Source organism: Amphiura filiformis, chromosome 11 (genome assembly GCF_039555335.1).
Source record: "Amphiura filiformis chromosome 11, Afil_fr2py, whole genome shotgun sequence".
In the NCBI taxonomy this organism is placed as follows: Eukaryota; Metazoa; Echinodermata; class Ophiuroidea; order Amphilepidida; family Amphiuridae; genus Amphiura; species Amphiura filiformis.
In genome coordinates this window covers 50990099-51010459 of record NC_092638.1, presented here as the reverse complement: position 1 = coordinate 51010459, position 20361 = coordinate 50990099, and the positions used below count along the sequence as shown (strand labels likewise).

Sequence of the window (20361 nt, the reverse complement as noted above, 5' to 3'; positions counted from 1 at the left end):
AAAAAGTAGTTAAAAGCTACCGTATTTAAAGCCATAATGTACGATGTTTTGAACACGGTTGTTTGATGTGATCATTTATTAGTTTTTCAAACAAAACATCATGTACAGCCCAATTTTAGGCGTAAACAGCTAAAAGCGGTATCATGCTAATGTATACAGATGCTTCTGAGTCATTTTCAACTTTAATTTCCCCTTATTTACAACATTATTCACTTTCACAGCATTTTTTAATGCTTTTTCGGATATAAAATGAATCTATTTATGACAAGATTGGTGGCGCTATTTAGTTACTGGAAAATACTCTGTCAAGCTTTTATTACAAAAAATTCCTTTTATTTTTTGATGAAATATGTTTATAAAATTTCTTTGTTGCTTGTTTCACCCATTCCATCTGTTTTAATGGTAGTATTGATTACCTACCCCTTGCAAATTAAGAAATACGATTTTTGATAAATAGCGCCACCTATAGTTTGCAGTTTCTTAATAATGAAGCCAATTCTATATACATCAAACAACCGTGTGAAACGAGTTTGGTCATTTTTTTTCAAAAACTGATTTTTTTTGCCATAATTGTAATGTTTACACATGCCAGTCCCAATTGGATTCAACCAAATTCATTGTGTTTGAGAACAAATGCACACCGCAGTTAAGCGGATGAGATAGCAATGAGTTTCTGTCGCATTCGTTACCTCATTAGTTTGGATTAAAATGACCAGAAAACTTTTTTTTAAATATTGCATAATTTTTTGGCAAATAATAATCAAATTAAAATTTGACTGAAATCGTATATTAACACTACTATTATTAAAATGCATAGGTCCATGGTAAAAGGAGCCCTGTACATGTACGGTACGTACGAGTGTACGTGGGATGTTTTTTCTTATTTCAATGTAAAATATATTCTATAGAACATGTAAATCGTTGACATGGAATGATTAATATAACTGGGATTTATGCATACATTATTTTTTCAAAGGTTTCCATGACTACTTGATTCATGAGAATACACATGAATAATTTTCATAATGATTAAATGACCCGTGAATTCTGTATAGCTCAGAATAAAGTTCATTACACATGTTAGAGGTAGACTTAGGACTATTGAATTTAGTTACGATGATAAAAATATGGAATGACTTCCTCTTCAATTTTTTTGCAGTCATTAAAGTTTCAAAATTCATATCCATAATTCAATACATTTTAGGACAGGGATTAGACTTTAGAAACATGGAAACATATGAATTAATTTACATAGCTTACAAAATTAGTATTATTGTAAACGATTTTAATAGTGCACTTTGAAAATAAAAATGTGCAGCCTATGCAGTTTTTCATTCTGCGTGTTTCTACTGGGGAACGGTTGGCGGGTAATGTGGTTTAGTTTAGAGTGTTACCGGTTAATGTGCCCAGTGGAAACAGATCGGTTCAGAGTGATGCGGTGTGGACACCCGGCAACCGTGATCCACCTCATGAGGTAGACGATGTGGTGTGACACCCGTTATTTCTGCCAGTGGAAACACACCGGTTAACGGTTGCTGGGTGTTGAACATCTTTTTATGTTGATTTCATGTATCACATCGTGACCTTAAAAGCAGCTTGGGGTCAGGAAAATACTTTCAGTACTTCCGGTAGGCCTACACACCGCAACACCGCAACCCTTATTTTAAGCGCCTGTAGAAACGTGGTGGTTGTTGCCTGAATCGGATTGTGGGTTACCCGGTAATACCGAGTAAAAATACAGAGTGCTCAGTGTAAACACGCAGATTGTTTATTTCTAGCCCGGCGTGTTAAAAAGGTGGCCTACCCCTGCTTTATAGATGGATGAGGATGACACTCTCATCATCACACAGATGAATAAGTACGTTAGCACCATTCCTAGTCATATAAACCAGCAACAAAGATTCATAATGTTTGTCTCTTGTTTCCTGTGTATTAATTACTTTATGTAAAGTATTTTACAGCGGCCTTAAAATTCATATATTAAGGTGGTACTACACCTCTTGATAAATGTGTGACTATTTTTGCATTTTTCTCAAAAAATAATAGTACACTGGTATCAAAAGTTATGTATATAGGGGCAAGGAATCCAGTTACTGCACTGGAATTTCAGTGACTCAAGACACACGGTATACGTTATTTATGAAAAGAAAAGAGGTACCGCTACAATCTAACTCATTTCTTAACATAATGAACCACTCGTCTTGAATCACTAAAAAATTTAAGTGAAGTAGTTGGATTAGTTGCCCCTATTAATATACATAACTTTTGTTAGCAGTGTGTAGTTATTTTTTGAGAAAAATGCAAAATTAGTCACAAAATTGATCAGGGGTGTAGTACCACCTTAAAGATTAAATATCTATAGAAAAGTGAGTCGCAAATGGCCATTATTTTTGCCAATTTATTGCTAAGTAAACCATATAATTTTGGGCTACTTGGTTTTCATTTTTCCTTGAAATACTGGAATTTTCGATATTTCACATTTACGTTTAGCGGGAGGGGAGGGGTTCAGCCTCCTAACGAACGAACGTTCGTTTATAGGACTTCATCGAACTTTCGGGTTGTTCCTTAGGGGTAAGGCTTATAAAGGAGATGTTAAAAGGGCCCCGTATTGCTCCTTGTCCATGGGCCCCCGAGGCTCTTGCTATGCCCCTGTTTATCAGTCCTCGAAGTAAAACGTATACATCTAATGATATATACTCAAAGTATATGTAGCTGGGAGGAAAAGCCGACGATCATTTGAAAATTTTGACCTTTAAAGTTTAAAGATGAACATTTTTCCCTAAACGACATCAAAAGTTTAAGTCTCCTTAATATGAAAAAAAATCAATATTTAGTAATTTGCCGTAAAATGTGAATTATATCGCCAATTTCAAAAAGTGCAAATTATTTGATATCAGAATGCTATTCCTCGTATTCAAAATGCAATTCGATGTGTCTGATGTGCTCGCATGTGCAACAAAAAATACCGTGCAAACGTTGATTTCCGATTCCTTAATCTGATATACTGTATTCAAGCAAAAGTTAAAGCGAAACTTTCATTGACGTCATTTGACGATTCCGCTACCTCGGAGAGGGTTTAAGCTACTGTAAAACTATGTCATAATCAAATCTCTAGCAAATGTTCACTCGAAATTTTACGAATAAAAAGATCGTTTTCGTTGTATACCATCATCCTATTACGATACTTGCCTCTTTTTTTGCAATTCTTTGTAATTTTGAGAACAAAGTACAAAATGTGGCGCAAGTATGCATCAGTTATTTAATCAGACTAATTATTTTGGATCATTCCCTTCATTTGTTCTTGTGCATAGATCGGTTAATAAATATGTTTAAATGCATGCATGAGCCGTATTTTGTACTTTGTTCTCAAAATCACAAAAATAACTTAAAATGTTATAATTCCAGTTGTCTTTCCGTGACTGTCTACAAACATTACAAAAGAGCCCTAGTGCACTGTGTTTGCCCTTTTGACCCCGTGTCATATACTGGGGTACCCAAAAAGGTGGTTTTGTTACATTTTGATGTGCAGCTTGGATTTCAAAACACTGTCTCTTGAGTATTCCTTCACTTAGAAGATTTAATTAGGTGTTAAATTGAGGCTAATTTATTCTAAATTACTCGTGTTTTCATCCTGTTTTAAAATATTTTTTGTTATTTTCTTTTGACACTTGACATGAAATGTGCCAAGGGTGGCTGAGGATTAGGGGGAGGAGGATTAGGGGGAGGGATTCATATTGTAAATTTGATTTAAAATCCCCATTAAAAATTTGAATCTAGTAAAAAAAAATGTCCAAATGGACTCCCAGATATCTAAACCAAGTAAATAAATACAGAAGTTCATTTAAAAGACCAATACTTGCTCAGAATGATTGTAAAAAAGGTGTTAAAATGCTCAGGAGGATGAACCACTTCAAATGAGATGTGTAGGTAAAATATTTGAACCATTTAATTTTTTTACAACGTAACACAAAGGTACCCCAGGTTGTGACACAATACCTTTTACGCTAATTGTGGGAGGATCCGGGGGAGGATATCATGTCACACATAAAACGTTTTACCTGGTTTTGATATTTGGCACACAACGCGTAGGCGTCACCACCCATTCTGGATGAATAAGGACAACGATGCATTCTTCCAAGCTGTCAGGTCTGGGAATCATCCGACCGATCCAGGGCCAGGATCCGAGAGCAGCGTCACGTCCATTGAATATACGGCTTTGTGGTCGCTCCAATGCGGGCCGGTTTCCGCATACACCCCTGTCAGGCCCTAAATGTAAACCATACTGCATGTATTACTGTTCATTTTCCTATATACAATACATAGTGCTCTCACCATTGACGCGTGACCTCTATAAACAAAACAGTGTATGTTATAGGTATCGGGCATTGCCTAGTTAATGTCACTGTGTGAAAAATAACCGGCCAATATGTTTTGCACTCTCTGAAATTGTAGAAAATATAGTTTTGTCACATGTCCTAAATTTTTAGCTAATTTAGATGTTTGGCAATATTCGCACTTTGGTGATTTAGTAAGGAAAGGCACGCATGGTATGTTCCCTGTGTAAATCGAATGGAACTTTTAGTGACTATCACTCACTTGTGGACCGCTCTCTTCCGATGGGTATTAAAGCGAAACCACTTGACGGATATTTTTTGTACTTGATGTCAATCAAGAAATGTATATTACATGTAGGCTAAAAACTGAGTAGGTAGGGCATCTGCAAATGTTCTATATGTAATAGCCCCGTATCCATAGGCTGTTCCCTTGTGGCGTGTGCCCTTGTTCCGTGTTCACTTGTTCCCATGTGACCTGCCACACAGACAACGAACCTTTGTTTTGCTTATAGCGGCCACTATACAAAACAAAGGTTCGTTGTCTGTGTGGCAGGTCACATGGGAACAAGTGAACACGGAACAAGGGCACACGCCACAAGGGAACAGTTATGGACAGATATGGGACTTGTTTTTGCTGTTAGGCCTCGTATCCATAGGCTGTTCCCTTGTGGCGTGTGCCCTTGTTCCGTGTTTACTTTTTCCCATGTGACCTGCCACACAGACAACCTATGGATACGGCCACTAAGCAAAACAAAGGTTCGTTGTCTGTGTGGCAGGTCACATGGGAAAAAAGTAAACACGGAACAAGGGCACATTACACGCCACAAGGGAACAGCCTATGGATACGAGGCCTAACAGCAAAAACAAGTCCCATATCTGTCCATAACTTTGGTCAGTGGAGCAAGCCAGGGGATTTCAAGTGGGTGATTATTGACTGGCAAGTGCCATATGTGGGCATAAGTACAGTCCACCATTCAATGTGAAGGATGGGTTAGACTTTATCGATTGATTTTGCTTGAGTAGGCCTAATTGCAAAGGTCGAGTCATGTTTGCTGTGCAGAATAACTGCACTTTGCATGAAAACGAACAAAAATAGAATATTTTCTTATTAACAGGTGCTTTACTATTGTAAGGTCATAGATTTCAATCATCTTCATCATCATCATCATCATCATCATCATCATCATCATCATCATCATCATCATCATCATCATCATCATCATCATCAACAACAACAACAACAACAGCAACAATAACATAATTGTCAGCGTCAGCGTCGTCGTCATCATATCCTCCCCTCTCCGCTCTGTTCACTTACAATTACCACCACCTCCACTGCAGCTTGAAATCCATGCCGAAGACAAGGCAAGAAGAGTAATCACTTCTTTCCATCTATCCATTTATTAGTCGATGATCAGCGCCTAATCAAAAATGAAAGAAGAAAGGCATATCTTATCGAATGACACGTACAAGAGGTCCTAACTTCGTTTCGCGATAGAGGCTATAACTTCATTAGTAATTAAATTGCATTTAAATTATGGGGCAGACATAATGAATTTTAAAGACCCCGCAGCCATTTCTGATCAGGGTAACGCATGATTGTTTTCACACCCTGTTCTATATCATGGATATGTATCATGGGAAAACAATGTCTGTTATTGCATAATCTAAGTTCAGATCAAACCCATATGTGAGTACTTATTGCATTTTAGCATTGTTAGGCCTATAGTATTATCGTTAAACTGTAAGGTCACAAAAAAGAATGTTTCAGAAGCACACCATTAAAGTGATGAGAGCCACATGTTAAAAAACGTTCCGGCGACTAGGAAGACTACCATATACAGCCTGTCTCAACAAAAATTGTGCAAGTAAAAAGCGCCCTCTTTGGCAATTATAAAATACCGTTGTGACATGATGCTTACAACAACGTCAAGGGCGTAGTCTTAGCTCTCAAATGCCGTTTGTTCTGTTAAATTTGCTTATTTTACAACAAACTGATGAAAATCCAATACACATGGAATGCAGACACTCTGTAATTAAACTATGGTTTAATATTTTTTAAGTCGTACATTTACACATTGTACGGACATTTTACTTTGTAGTGATTTTAATTCATTATTTGCACAAAAATTACGACTGGGAAGTTCGAGTTTGCTAGTTTTCAAAGAGAAAACTAGAAAAAGTAAGCAATATGTATATTTTCTCTAGTCATAAATGCATCCAAACTATGGTAATATTAATGATTTCAAAAGTGCCGATACGGTATGTGTTCTGTGCGCCGTGGTGTTGTCATCTTGGATCAAGAAATTGTTCCCGAAGTCTCTTCTAGCAAATTGAAGCATAACTGTATTAAGAAAATGTATCGGTCCTGGTTCATGTGTCCCTTTTACATGTAGAGGTGTGATTTTGACCTACTGTGAACTTGAGAAGAGCTCCCCATGCAGTGATTCCAATGGACTCAATGCAGGATACAATCCTCAAGCAAGGCTTGACCAACCTGTCTTCGGATCTTGAATCGGCCATCTTGTCCTTGTCTGTAGAGGAGGAACTGGGCCTCGTCACTGAAGATCACATTACCATGATTACGCATGTAGCCTACTGTCAAATTCCTATGTCTCTGTGACCAAACCAAGCGCGCATGCCGATGTCTTCAGTTGCAGAATAAGTATATAGGCTTTCTTATTGGTCATCTTGCGCAAAAACATGCACTATAATCAGTCTATTGTTCACAAGTTTACCAGTTCACAAACAGATGCAACAAAGTAAAGCTGATTTCTTCACACGGTAATGCAAAAGCCAATGTAACCTTATGAATCATATCGCTAAAAGAACTGCGTAAAGGATGCTCGATGGTTCATTGGTCAGGCATAAGAAGCCGTTGTCCTACATTATGTATTGTGTGATATGGAATGGTACCTAAGACTTTGCCAAACACCAGTGATCCATTTTGCATGGCTGATGGGTCATTGATGGTAAGAAATCTGCTCTTAAAAACAGGGCTATGCAAAAAAAAGAACTGTATTTGTCTTGTCTATAAATTTGAATCTAACCCTTACAGTACAGACTTGTTCTTGTAATCCTGGTTTTGACATAATGTTACTGTTTAATTATCATCGCAATATTATCTCCAAAGCATTTTAAAGTGAATATGTTAAGAAATACTTCACTTACTTTGAAATTTCGAAATCCAAATTGATGATAAATACTATGTTGCTGAACAGTACGAAAGTAATTCGTCAAATGGTAAAATACATGTATTAACTTAATGCAGCTGATAGACAGTTTAATTGCTAGCATAGAGCGATTGTCGTGGCCATCCAATGAGATGATTCGTTACATTTTGCACCAAAATGTACAATCCAGTTCATAGGACAATAAAATGATTATTTCTAGTGATTTAACAATGTATATAATTCGTCTTGTTTGCGTGCTACTGCATGTTTTCGATTTTCTATTGTTGCACATATTTATTGTTTTTTATGGATCACTGACAAAAGATTGTCGAGTCGACAAAGCAAGACGTACCCACGCAAAAGTCTCACGTCATATGAACAACAATGGTATCAAACATTGGAAAAGGTGTGCTGACATCAGGTGACGATGGTGAAATAGTATTATGGATCACTGACAAAAGAGTCGATAAAACTAGACGTACCCACGCAAAGGTCTGATGTCATATGTGACCGTGACCGCCCCCGGTCAATTTTGTTTTATTTCGTGTTTAAAAAATAAACATCATAAACTTAAAAATGGTATATCATTTGACTTCAATTGATATCCAGAAGCGGGGTTATGGTTTGTTAAACTTTGCTCCTTCAACAAAATTATAGCTTTTTTCATTTATACATGCGTCTCTTTTTCCACATTGCTGGCAATAAATATCAAACAGTCATAATTGGCGGTCATTTCAAATCATCCCCAAGTCAACGAGGTTTAAGAAGGTTCTCTCATTGTTAATTGTTGGTTATGCATACCTATACAAAATACAATGCCTGGTAACCCACCACTTGAAAAGGATTTAGCAAAATCAAACAAAGACCAGAGCTATTAAAAGTTCTATAGCCATCTAAGGTAGAAGCTTATTATCCACTTCAATAATAAGATTATTGATTGGTGTTGTGACTATCAAAATGAGTCAGATGTCGCGGCAGCTTAAGTTACCGATGAATACGACCTTCGTACACATTTTATACCGTAACTCAGAATACAATTTAGGGAATTTACGGCTCATTTGTGCTGCCGGGTCACATATGAACAACAATGGTACCAAAAATTGGAAAAGGTCTGCTGACATCTGGTGACGATGGTGAAATAGTAGTTTTTTTCCCTTTTGGTCACATCACCATCATCTCCATCACAGCACCGGATCTTGAGATACAGCGAAGTCCAGTTTAGTTGATCAGGAAATGCTTACCAATTCTAAACCTTCTCATACTTGTACCTTCGACGAACACATGAAATTTGTAAAACCCTACTTAACCATATACTTGAAGTCCTGTATCAGTCTCAAAAAGAAGACAGCGGATGAGATTCAAATTTTTACCACCAAAAGCACAATTAAAATATATTCGTTCCAGCTATTTATTTTTTTAAATATTTGCAAAATGTTTTAATGACTTATTTTTGGACACACTTTAGAGAAGACTACCATATTATAATACCTCCATTTGCATTGTCAATTTGTTTATTACAACCATCATTGTGCTTAAACTAATTATGCTTTTATATTTTTTAATGCAGCCAAATGCCTTGCCCATTATAATTTCAATGTTATTTTTGTTATTGAGGTTTATTATTACTTCGTATTAAAATGTCGATATTTGAAATATGTGAATCTGTATGAATTTCATTTTCAAGTAGTGTGAAATCATTACTGAAATCAAATTTAGCGGTGCAATTATGACGGAGATGATTCTCTATAGGAATGTGTAGAAATATCATCTCCGTCACATCACCATCATCTCCATCACAGCAATGTCATCTCCATCACAATTGTTGTTGACCTTTTTTTGACCTTTGACCCAGGCAACATGGAATTTACTATTTGGAAATGTAATTGATATTGTATGTGTTTACTATGTCAGTAGAAATTTATTTAGTTATTTCACGCAAAATTATGAATACTAGTATACTTAAGTTTGTATTAAAAAATACCAACAGACATGACTTTTTCCGTACAGCCTGCCTCTCATTGTCCCAACTAAAAGACGAAAGTACAAAATCATATTTTTTTAAATGAAAAAAGCAAACATGAATCAAGCAACTTACAAGTTATCCATAAAACTCATAATTAAGAGTTTTAACAATTTTTTGTCCTTTTTCCTTTTTGGCCTAAATGTGACGGAGATGATGCTCACCTGGCACAACCTGCAGATTACGCCCTCTATAATATAGAGGGCGCCCCTAAAGATTGCGCCAAATATCTTATATTTATCCAGTGCTACGCAGTATTTCGACTTTACATAACACAGCTTTTGCTATCTTCAACTGCGAACTTTACCACCGTTCCTTATACCAGTATGCCGTCATTGAAACAAACAGTTTCTGCCTTGTACAGGGAACTTAAAGAACAAACCAGCCAATACAATCCACCAGTTCAAAAAACCATCTTGAACTTGGCCATGGCCACCTTTGGCAAAACACGCTTTGCTAGCCATATAAAATTTATCAGCACATGTCTTCACCGCTTAAAGTTCAACGCCAATATAACTCATGAGTCATCGTATTTACGCCGAAGTAGCCTTGCTCTTAACCAATGCTCACGTAAACTCATGCGTTCCGCCTTATCTACTATGACTGACAGAAAAACTCACTTCGATCTACAGATGAGAAACCTTAGATCTGAGTTAACCTCACAACTATCGGACACCAAGCATGCTCGCCATCTCATCCACATGGCCAACAGTCAACTGTTTCAGTTTATTTCACAGATCAAAACCGACAGGCTTAAACGCTTGGATTCCACCGGTCTTGTAAACCAACGAAAGGCTTCAGCTGCACACCACAAACTTGTAGTTACCATACCACCTAATCTCGCCCTCACAGAGGATGAACGCAGTGTTTTAAGCAAAGGTCTCAACTTTGTGCCTTTGGATTATTCACCTAAGGAATTTGACATTCGCCAGGACGTTGATGCTTTTTATCGTAGACTCCGTCTTAAATACCACTTCCAAGATGAATCTCCTAATGACAACAGCGATCCTGATCCATTTGAAAACCTACAACCCAAACGTTCCACCTGGACACCTCCCCCTGGAGAAAACAAGATCATTGACAAAGTTATTAATAGATGCCGCGATGAACTAGAACCATACTTGAAGTCTAAGGCTACTTACAAACCCAACATGAGCCAGAATGAACTATCTGCTTTGAAAAAGCTCAAGGCCAACCGCGACATAATCATCAAAAGTGCCGACAAAGGCGGGGCAGTAGTCGTTTGGGACAGCAATTTGTACACGGAGGAAGCTAACAGGCAACTATCTGATGTTAGCACTTACACCAAACTCAATGCTGATCCTAACCCTGCTAGTCAAGAGGCCGTTAGTAGAAAAGTCAAAGATCTCATCAAACAGAAGAAACTTCCCGCATCTGCCAAAAGTCGCATCCACCCATGTCCGCAGATCGCTAACTTTTATATGCTACCCAAAATACACAAATAGAACACTCCTGGTCGCCCAATTGTATCTTCGCACTCGTGTCCAACAGTCTACATTGCTACTTACCTGGACTCTGTTCTCACTCCTCTTGTCCAACAGCTCCCCACGTATGTGCAAGACTCTTCCCACGCTCTCCGCATCCTGAAAGACTTCAGGTTCAACCAACCCGGCGATAAATATCTCTTCACCATGGATATTTCGTCCCTCTATACCTGCCTCCCCCATCAGCTTTGTATGGAAGCCCTCTCATTCTACCTCAACCAGCGTAACGACCAATCCGTGTCTACTGACACTCTGCTCACCCTGTGCGAATTGGTCCTGACCACCAATGATTTTCAGTTTAACGGGGACTTCTACAGGCAACGCAAAGGTATAGCCATGGGCTCCCGTCTTGGATCAGGTGTTGCATGCCTCACCATGGGCTACATCGAGAGGAGCATGCTTAACCATTATAGGGGATCCACCCCCATCCTCTTTAAGAGATATATTGACGACATTTTAGGTATTTTTGTCGGTGACCGCCAGGACCTCGAGTCATTAATTAATTATGTCAATAGCTATCACGACAACATCATCTACACCCACGAAATATCCAGCAGCAGTATCTCTTTCCTGGACTTGCAACTTTCTATTCAAGAGGACAGTATCAACACCACCATCCATTACAAACCGACTGACTCCCACAACTTTCTCCGCTTTGAATCCAGCCATCCTCCAGCATGTAAAACATCCATTCCTTACAGCCAACTGCTCAGAGCTAAACGCACATGTAGCCAAGAAGAAGACTTCAAAGATGTTGCCGGAGAAATGATTGGATTCTTCAATGACCGCGGCTATCCAGATAATATCACCAAGTCTGCCCTAACGCGCGTCAATAAAGTCCAACGTGATGAGGCTCTTCAACCATTCAGCCGCGATAAATCCAATCGGACTCCTCTTGTGCTCACCTATCACCCTCACAACGTCCCCATCCGGAACATCATATTCAAGAACTATAAGACTCTGCAGCATGATCCATCCACTCAGCACGTTTTCACAGACCCTCCTGTAACTGCTTTTAGGAAGGATCGGAACCTCTCAAACCACCTTGTTCGCGCATCCCATCCTCATGCTTTGGACCAGAACAATGCCAAAGCTGGAACATACAGTTGTGCTCGTAAACGTTGCAATACTTGCCCTTACGTATCCAACGAGGCCAATCTTCGTATTCATGGTCCATCTGGGCACTTCGATATCAAGGATCAATTCACCTGTACCTCTACGAACGTTGTCTATGTGATTATCTGCACTCGCTGCAATATTCTTTACGTTGGTGAGACTTTACGGAGGTTGGCTGACCGGTTCACTGAACATTTGCGTTCAATAAGGTGCAATTTTGACGGTTTTCCGGTGGCCCGTCACTTCAATCCACCCAACGCATGTACCATCAATGACATCAGAGTTACGGGTGCCATTCACACCAGAGGCAATAGTCAAGATCGCCTGCAGAGCGTTGATCTAGATGATCAACTCATTTTCAAACTGGGTACTGTTCAACCAAATGGACTCAATAACAAATTTGACATTTTCAGTGTCTAACTTTTTTCCTAGCTCTTGGACTATAACATCTTTTTGGGTTTTTTTGTTCGCCTTTGGCTCCTGGTCTATATTGTGTTGTTTTATTTTTCTCACATTTTGCCTATGTCATCAATAAGGTCTGACAATGCACAATGGATGTTTTTTTCTCTGCTTTGCTTGGTCAATCACCTTATTTACCATGTTTGTAAGTGTGTAGTTCAGAACAATTTTGTTTTTATACTTTTTTGTCCTGAGCTACTCACCCCACCATTTTTGTTTCTTGTATTATGTAATTTCTGGTTTGTTTCTTTTTTGATTTGTGCATTTTGCTTTGCCTGGTATCATCACACTTGTTAAAGGGTTTTACACCCGAAACGTCGTGTCTCTTGAATTGTATTCAATTTTGCACTGCGCCTAAAAATCTCTCCACTTCGACCATTATATTTTATCCAGTGCTACGCAGTATTTCGACTATACTTACATGTATACGTGTAGACGAATCTAAATTCACGCATTCCTACACTTGACTAGCAGCCTTTAGTTGGGTAGCCGTCGGCTACAATGCACTCAAAATGTGAAATGATTCGGCCTTGGCGGAAATTTTAAACTGCATTCCATCACCCGTTTTACACCTTAATACATAATAATCGGATTAACTACACGCGGTATCTATGCATTGATGTACTTGCGAACAAAAGTACTATGTATGAATAGATGCGATGGGATTACCTGCGGAATTATCTCTATTATATATATTATTCTATTAACCCTCCCCGTCTTTGCATCTTCTCTAGGTGTTAGGCGGCTTTTATTTGCACAATTGGACGCTCAAAACACCAGGTTGGTGCTAGCGGCTACCCAAAGATGTCCGACCAAATCCTGACCATGACTTGGCTCCTTGGATTCGTCTATAGCGATCACCATTATAGTGTAATATAGATATATGGACTGGACATGGCAGCCTTCATGCATTCTAATGTGTAATCGATCAGCGAGAACATTCAATTTATTTAAATGAAACGCCTAACGTCAGGTGGGTGGTAAAGATGATTGCATCGACAGCTAAAGCCTCCTTATATAGACGAATCTAAATTCACGCATTCCTACACCTGACTAGCAGCCTTTAGTTGGGTAGCCGTCGGCTACAATGCACTCAAAATGTGAAATGATTCGGCCTTGGCGGATATTTTAAACTGCATTCCATCACCCGTTTTACACCTTAATACATAATAATCGGATTAACTACACGCGGTATCTATGCATTGATGTACTTGCGAACAAAAGTACTATGTATGAATAGATGCGATGGGATTACCTGCGGAATTATCTCTATTATATATATTATTCTATTAACCCTCCTCGTCCTTGCATCTTCTCTAGGTGTTAGGCGGCTTTTATTTGCACAATTGGACGCTCAAAACACCAGGTTGGTGCTAGCGGCTACCCAAAGATGTCCGACCAAATCCTGACCATGACTTGGCTCCTTGGATTCGTCTATAGCGATCACCATTATAGTGTAATATAGATATATGGACTGGACATGGCAGCCTTCATACATTCTAATGTGTAATCGATCAGCGAGAGCATTCTATTTATTTAAATGAAACGCCTAACGTCAGGTGGGTGGTAAAGATGATTGCATCGACAGCTAAAGCCTCCTTATATAGACGAATCTAAATTCACGCATTCCTACACCTGACTAGCGGTGACATCCCGCTATCTCTAAGGTCCGCTATCTCTAAGGTTCGCTATCTCTAAGGTTCGCTATCACTAACGTTTAAAGTCTATGGAGATCAGAATCCCGCTATCTCTAATAGAGAAAAAGGTTCGCTATACCTAAAAAAAGGTCCGCTACTTCTAAGGTTCGATATCACTAATTTAGAATAAGGTTCGCTAGTTCTAAGGTTCGATATCACTAATTTAAAATAAGGTTCGCTATCACTAATTTAAAATAAGGTTCGCTATCACTAATTTAAAATAAGGTTCGCTATCACTAATTTTGAATAAGGTCCGCTATCACTAATTTATTGACGGTTCGCTATCTCTAAGGTTCGTTATCACTAATTCCAATAAAGGTCCGCTATACCTAAGGTTCGCTATCACTAATTTTGTTTAAGGTTCGCTATCCCTAATTAATTAAGGTTCGCTATCTCTAAGGTTCGCTATCACTAATTTCGATTAAGGTTCGCTATACCTAAGGTTCGTTATCACTAATCTTAAATAAGGTCCACTATCTCTAATTTTAAATAAAGTCCGCTATCTCTAATTTCAAATAAGGTCCGCTATCTCTAATTTTAAATAAGGACCGCTATAGCGAACCTTATTTGAAATTAGAGATAGCGAACCTTATTTAAAATTAGAGATAACGAACCTTATTTGAAATTAGTGATAGCGAACCTTAGAGATAGCGAACCTTAGAGATAGCGAACCTTAGAGATAGCGGACCTTATTTAAAATTAGAGATAGCGAACCTTAGGGATACCGGGATTGTTAAAATTAGAGATAGCGGACCTTATTTTAAATTAGTGATAGCGAACCTTAGAGATAGCGAACCTTCAATAAATTAGTGATAGCGGACCTTATTTAAAATTAGAGATAGCGAACCTTATTTAAAATTAGTGATATCGAACCTTAGAAATACCGAACCTTTTTCAAAATTAGTGATATCGAACCTTAGGTATAGCGGACCTCTTTCGTAATTAGTGATAACGAACCTTAGAGATAGCGAACCTTAGAGATAGCGAACCTTAGAGATAGCGAACCGTAACCTGACTAGCAGCCTTTAGTTGGGTAGCCGTCGGCTACAATGCACTCAAAATGTGAAGTGATTCGGCCTTGGCGGAAATTTTAAACTGCATTCCATCACCCGTTTTACATTACCTGCGGAATTATCTCTATTATATATTATTCTATTAACCCTCCTCGTCCTTGCATCTTCTCTAGGTGTTAGGCGGCTTTTATTTGCACAATTGGACGCTCAAAACACCAGGTTGGTGCTAGCGGCTACCCAAATATGTCCGACCAAATCCTGACCATGACTTGGCTCGTTGGATTCGTCTATAGATCCGATTATTATGTCACTTCAACAGCGAATAGACCATGCTGTGTGTTTTGTCGAAGGGAACTGTATTGTGTTATTCTTTAGTCTGCCTGTGTTTTCGCGGAAGGTGTAAAACGGGTGATGGAATGCAGTTTAAAATTTCCGCCAAGGCCGAATCATTTCACATTTTGAGTGCATTGTAGCTGACGGCTACCCGACTAAAGGCTGCTAGTCAGGTGTAGGAATGCGTGAATTTGGATTCCTCTATACTTCAGACCCACACAAGCACACATTTGGGATACGTGAGTACAATGGTACCACTTTACACATGACTGCCCTTACACATGACTGTAGTGTGGTCACTTATTGATACTCGCCTGTTGTGTAGAGCGTTAATATGATGCCGAAACAATGGTACCACTTTTATGAATAGCCTGTCGCAACTTCTAATCGGCATCAAACGAACAAAAGATTATATAATCTATTGCGACTCTATTTCTATTTAAAAGCTCTTTGATCTAGATGATCTATGCATGAATGAACATGAAAAGAGCTCTAGGCTCATTGTGTTATTGTGAACATATGCATGATAGGGGAACTCTCCCCTATAGTAGGGATTACCAATGAACCATCAACTTGATTGTAACACTCCCATAGACATGCAGGGAGCTCAACTGTGCACTGCTTGCACAGACATTTCTAAATTGAGCTCATTCTTTTATTTCTCATAATTTTTCTGTAACAATTGGAGATGTTACAAAATAATGCAAATTATGTTTTGTAACTATCCTGCAAATTACAGCAACATAACTTATTAGGTTTTTCTGTAAGTGTGAGTCAAAATTGGTCCATCGCCACAGTGCGCTTAATTGCCAGTGGCCAAGTGCAGCACTGCTCAGAATGGCACAAAATATTCAGATGAATAAGATCAGGTGAAAACATTGACCTACTGAGCTGTAATTTGGCAGAGTTGTCGTTATTACCTCTATCATACCCTCTGTAAAAAGGTTATAAAATGGACAAGTAGATCTCGAGTTAAAAATTAAATCACCAGCTTCCCTTTGGAATTTCCATACACCTTTCGAATCATGTTAAATAGACACCTTTCTGAACATAAATGTGATGTTTCGTGCTCATTTGTTGTATTTTTCACCTGATCTCAACCCTAAACATTTTCTAATATTTATACCATCTACAGTGACTTGCTGCTGCTATACACGCACAGGAGCTGTACTTTTAAAATACGCGCCTAATCAATAATGAGTATTTCACTCCATTGTTAAAGTACTGTGCTCCCTGTAGCATATGGAGTGACCAGGTCCTAGAGTGTGATGGTTTTGTAGCAGATGACAGTATTCATTCAAGCCTATCAAGGTCAGTTATTAGCCACTTGCTGAATGGCTGGGCATTATCAGCTATCAAAGAGATACATAATATGCTGCTGCCAATCACAATAGAGGTTAAACATTTTGTTAAAACCCCAGAAGTGATATCAGGACAAAGCTGTGCATGTTGATACTTGATTGTTTGGATTCCTATGTTGAAAATCCCTTGTAGTACATTAGTATTTTTCTTATGTGTAGTGTATATTGTTGTGGAAAAAAAGTTCACCTGGACTTTTGATTTTGTGCCACTTAGGCCATTATGGATGATTTTTGGCAAATGTTTTCTAAAAGCATGATTTCAGTGCCTCGGTTTGAAGAAATACTTAATGCTATTGACTAGTAAAGTGCCATTTCATAAGAAATCCCTTTGATACTTTCACATATGCTTGTTTCATGTTTGCATATATATTAAAATAAAGAAATATAAAAAGGTAAATAATGCTTATACCAATTTTGCTCACATTGCTATTTTTAGACTTTGTCAATTTATTTCGTTCCAATGACCGGTCAGAATGGGAAACTTTGAAAATTCATAATTGGAAAAGTTTTTGACCGATTTTGACCATTTAACCACCAAAATACTTCTGTTGATGAGTTCTTTCCAGAAAACAATCTTTTGTAGCAACAGGGGCAACATGAAATTATGATGGTCATCCCTACGCCATAGAAGTGACGTAGTTAATCGGATTAACTACCATAGCAATAGATGAATACAATTTTGACTATACCGCCCTGCACTACAACGTTCACCCGGTACCGATGCATTGAACCATAGATGTCAAAGAAAGGCGTATCACTCGCACCTGTAAGATAAGTATCTTTGAAAAGAGCGGTATTGTATTCAATCTATGTTTGCTGAAATACACAGGTGATTAGTGCAATCTGCTTGTAGTGCAGGGCGGTTTATTCAAAAATTGTATTCATCTATTGCTATGGTAGTTAATCCGATTATGACGTCACTTCTACGGCGTATAGTGTCCGCTTCCTTTACTTACGTCATCAGCCCGCTGCATGCCTTGAAAATTAATTTCGCTTCGAACGGGGGGAGAACATGTACGAGCCCGAACTTTACATACTGCAGTTACTGTCCGTTTTCCTTTACACAATACACAGTGCTCTCACCATTGACGCGTGACCTCTACAAATAGTGTATGTTAGAAATATAGGATATTGCCTAGTTAACGTCACTGTGTGAAAAATAACAGGTCAATATTTAAAGTGTTCTCTGAAATTCTAGAAAATATAGTTTTGTAACATGTCCTAAATTTTTGCGTTTGCTTTATAATCGGTTACCCAACTGAAACTATAATACCAGCTCATTTCAATACCGCACAGGTAAAACAGAAACATGTGTAGTGTGGATTTAACCAGAGAAGATCTGATTTAATCAGTTGAGCTGTTTTCAATGAGTGTTATCTTGGTTTAAGGGTAGAGACAATAGAAATTTTTACCAAAGGATCATATTCTTGTTTATACCATGATATTGTTGTATCTCAATACTATCACAACTTCAGCTGTGTAACTTACCTAAAAAGTGGTTCTTTTAATTAAAAATGCAATAAATAAAATCACTCTGCGCTTTTAGTACTGACCAGACTATAGTAATATTTTTAAATCACTCTGCGCTTTTAGTACTGATCAGACTATTTTTATTCGATAGAAAACGCTTTATAATATTATGCAATACTAGCAGCTATTAATCATGCTTCAGTGGGCAAGTACCTCTCAATTTAAATGGTACTGAAATTTGTCTTGTCCGGGGGGAGCTCAGTGGCGTTATTTTCTAGGATCTATATGATGAAGGTGACTGATGCGTAGTAGGCCTATATGTAGGGCTGTAAAAACCTGTTCAGTGATTTCATCCGGAGAATGTAGAAATCCATGAATCAGCAAAATTTAGATTTTAGCACCTTGCCCAGCACCTTTGTTAGTTTCGATGTGCAAACATTAGGCCCTTCAAAATTGATTTTGAGTTTACTGTTTCCCTCCCGCATCCAAAATTGAGAAATTCAAAATATTTAATTATTTTCTTTTTATTTGACATTTTCTCTGTTAAATGACATTTTAATAACATTTATTTGCTAGTTTCTTTAAACTTTGATCATCCTAACTATACATTATCATCAATGCATAATATCAACCATAATTGCAAAATAGTTAAATCCGCAGTGCCAAAATGTGCTGTTCATATTGGGCTGTAACCACTCATTTCAAAATAAAGAAAATAATAAGTAATTAATAATTAATAATTGAAAGTTACCTCGTGCCTTTTTGAAAATATTGAACAGTAAACTAAGATTTTAATTTGAAGGACCTTAAGCCCTGTATTAAAGATAAAATAAGTTATTTTTTACATGAATCTGTAATTTCTCTATTTAGTAGAGAAATTAGCTACATGCATTTGAACGGGGCGGGGCTTCAACTGTATCAATACTGCTGCTTTTCATCGGTTCTCGCCAAAACGTTTTAAAATATCTAATGACAATTTTAATGATTTATCCTTCACTTTTAGGTATTTTATATATACAATTTAAATCTGTTTTACCATTTTATACTTTCGCTGGGATCACTGAATAACCCTTAAATTAAGACCCCCCCTTTCGCTATCACCCAGAACACATGGTTTGTCATCCACCACCCTCCCCCTCCCACACACACACTTTTTTTTCCCATTGGATTTATCGTCATCCTGATTCAGACGCTTTTATTGTTTCATTTACAACCTTTATTATATTTATCCCTGATGATGTTGCCGAATAGTCTTTTGAAATTAGTAGGCCTCATTAGTAGATCTCATATAATTGAAGTGCTCCCCCCGAATAGCAAGATATGGCATGCTTATGCTTAGTTTTGACATGTAAGAATACAAAATGATTTCCTGAGTTCTTAATGGGGAGTTCATTGCAAAGTGAAAGCAGAGTGAGGTGTGTGGATGTGAGGGGCATGCGTTGTGTTTATGGCCCGGGGTTTATGGGGGGGGGGTGGGTTAGGCAATTAACAGCTGCCTGGTATCATTCAACATTTCTGATACTGTTACGGCTTGAAATTTGAAGGCAACGGGACTTAAGATTCTCTCAGGAACAACTTTTACCACCTGATGAACAATCTCAAATGCTTTACTTTGCACCAACATGACAGTATAGATTAGGCCCATGAAAGTCAATTCCGAGTTTATCGTCCCTTTTTTCCCGGTTGGTGAGGTGACTTTTCATTTTCACTATTTCATCAGATTTCATTATTGACCTAAAATGCGTGTTGATTTAAAGCCAAACTCATACATGTGATTTATAAACATGTTTTTATATGGGTAAGGACTAGGAAAGTTAGAAAAGAGCCTGGTTTTGTTTCCAAGTTATGAATATATGTTTTACAAACAAAAATATATGTTT

General features: G+C 38.0%; 1 protein-coding gene across 1 annotated transcript; it reads left to right on the top strand.

Moving 5' to 3' along the window:
• The first annotated feature begins 9853 nt into the window (after positions 1–9853).
• Positions 9854–10993, top strand: LOC140163747 (uncharacterized). The gene has a single exon (XM_072187063.1). It carries the CDS (start codon positions 9854–9856, stop codon positions 10991–10993), a length of 1140 nt encoding a protein of 379 aa, XP_072043164.1.
• The last annotated feature ends 9368 nt before the right edge of the window (positions 10994–20361 follow it).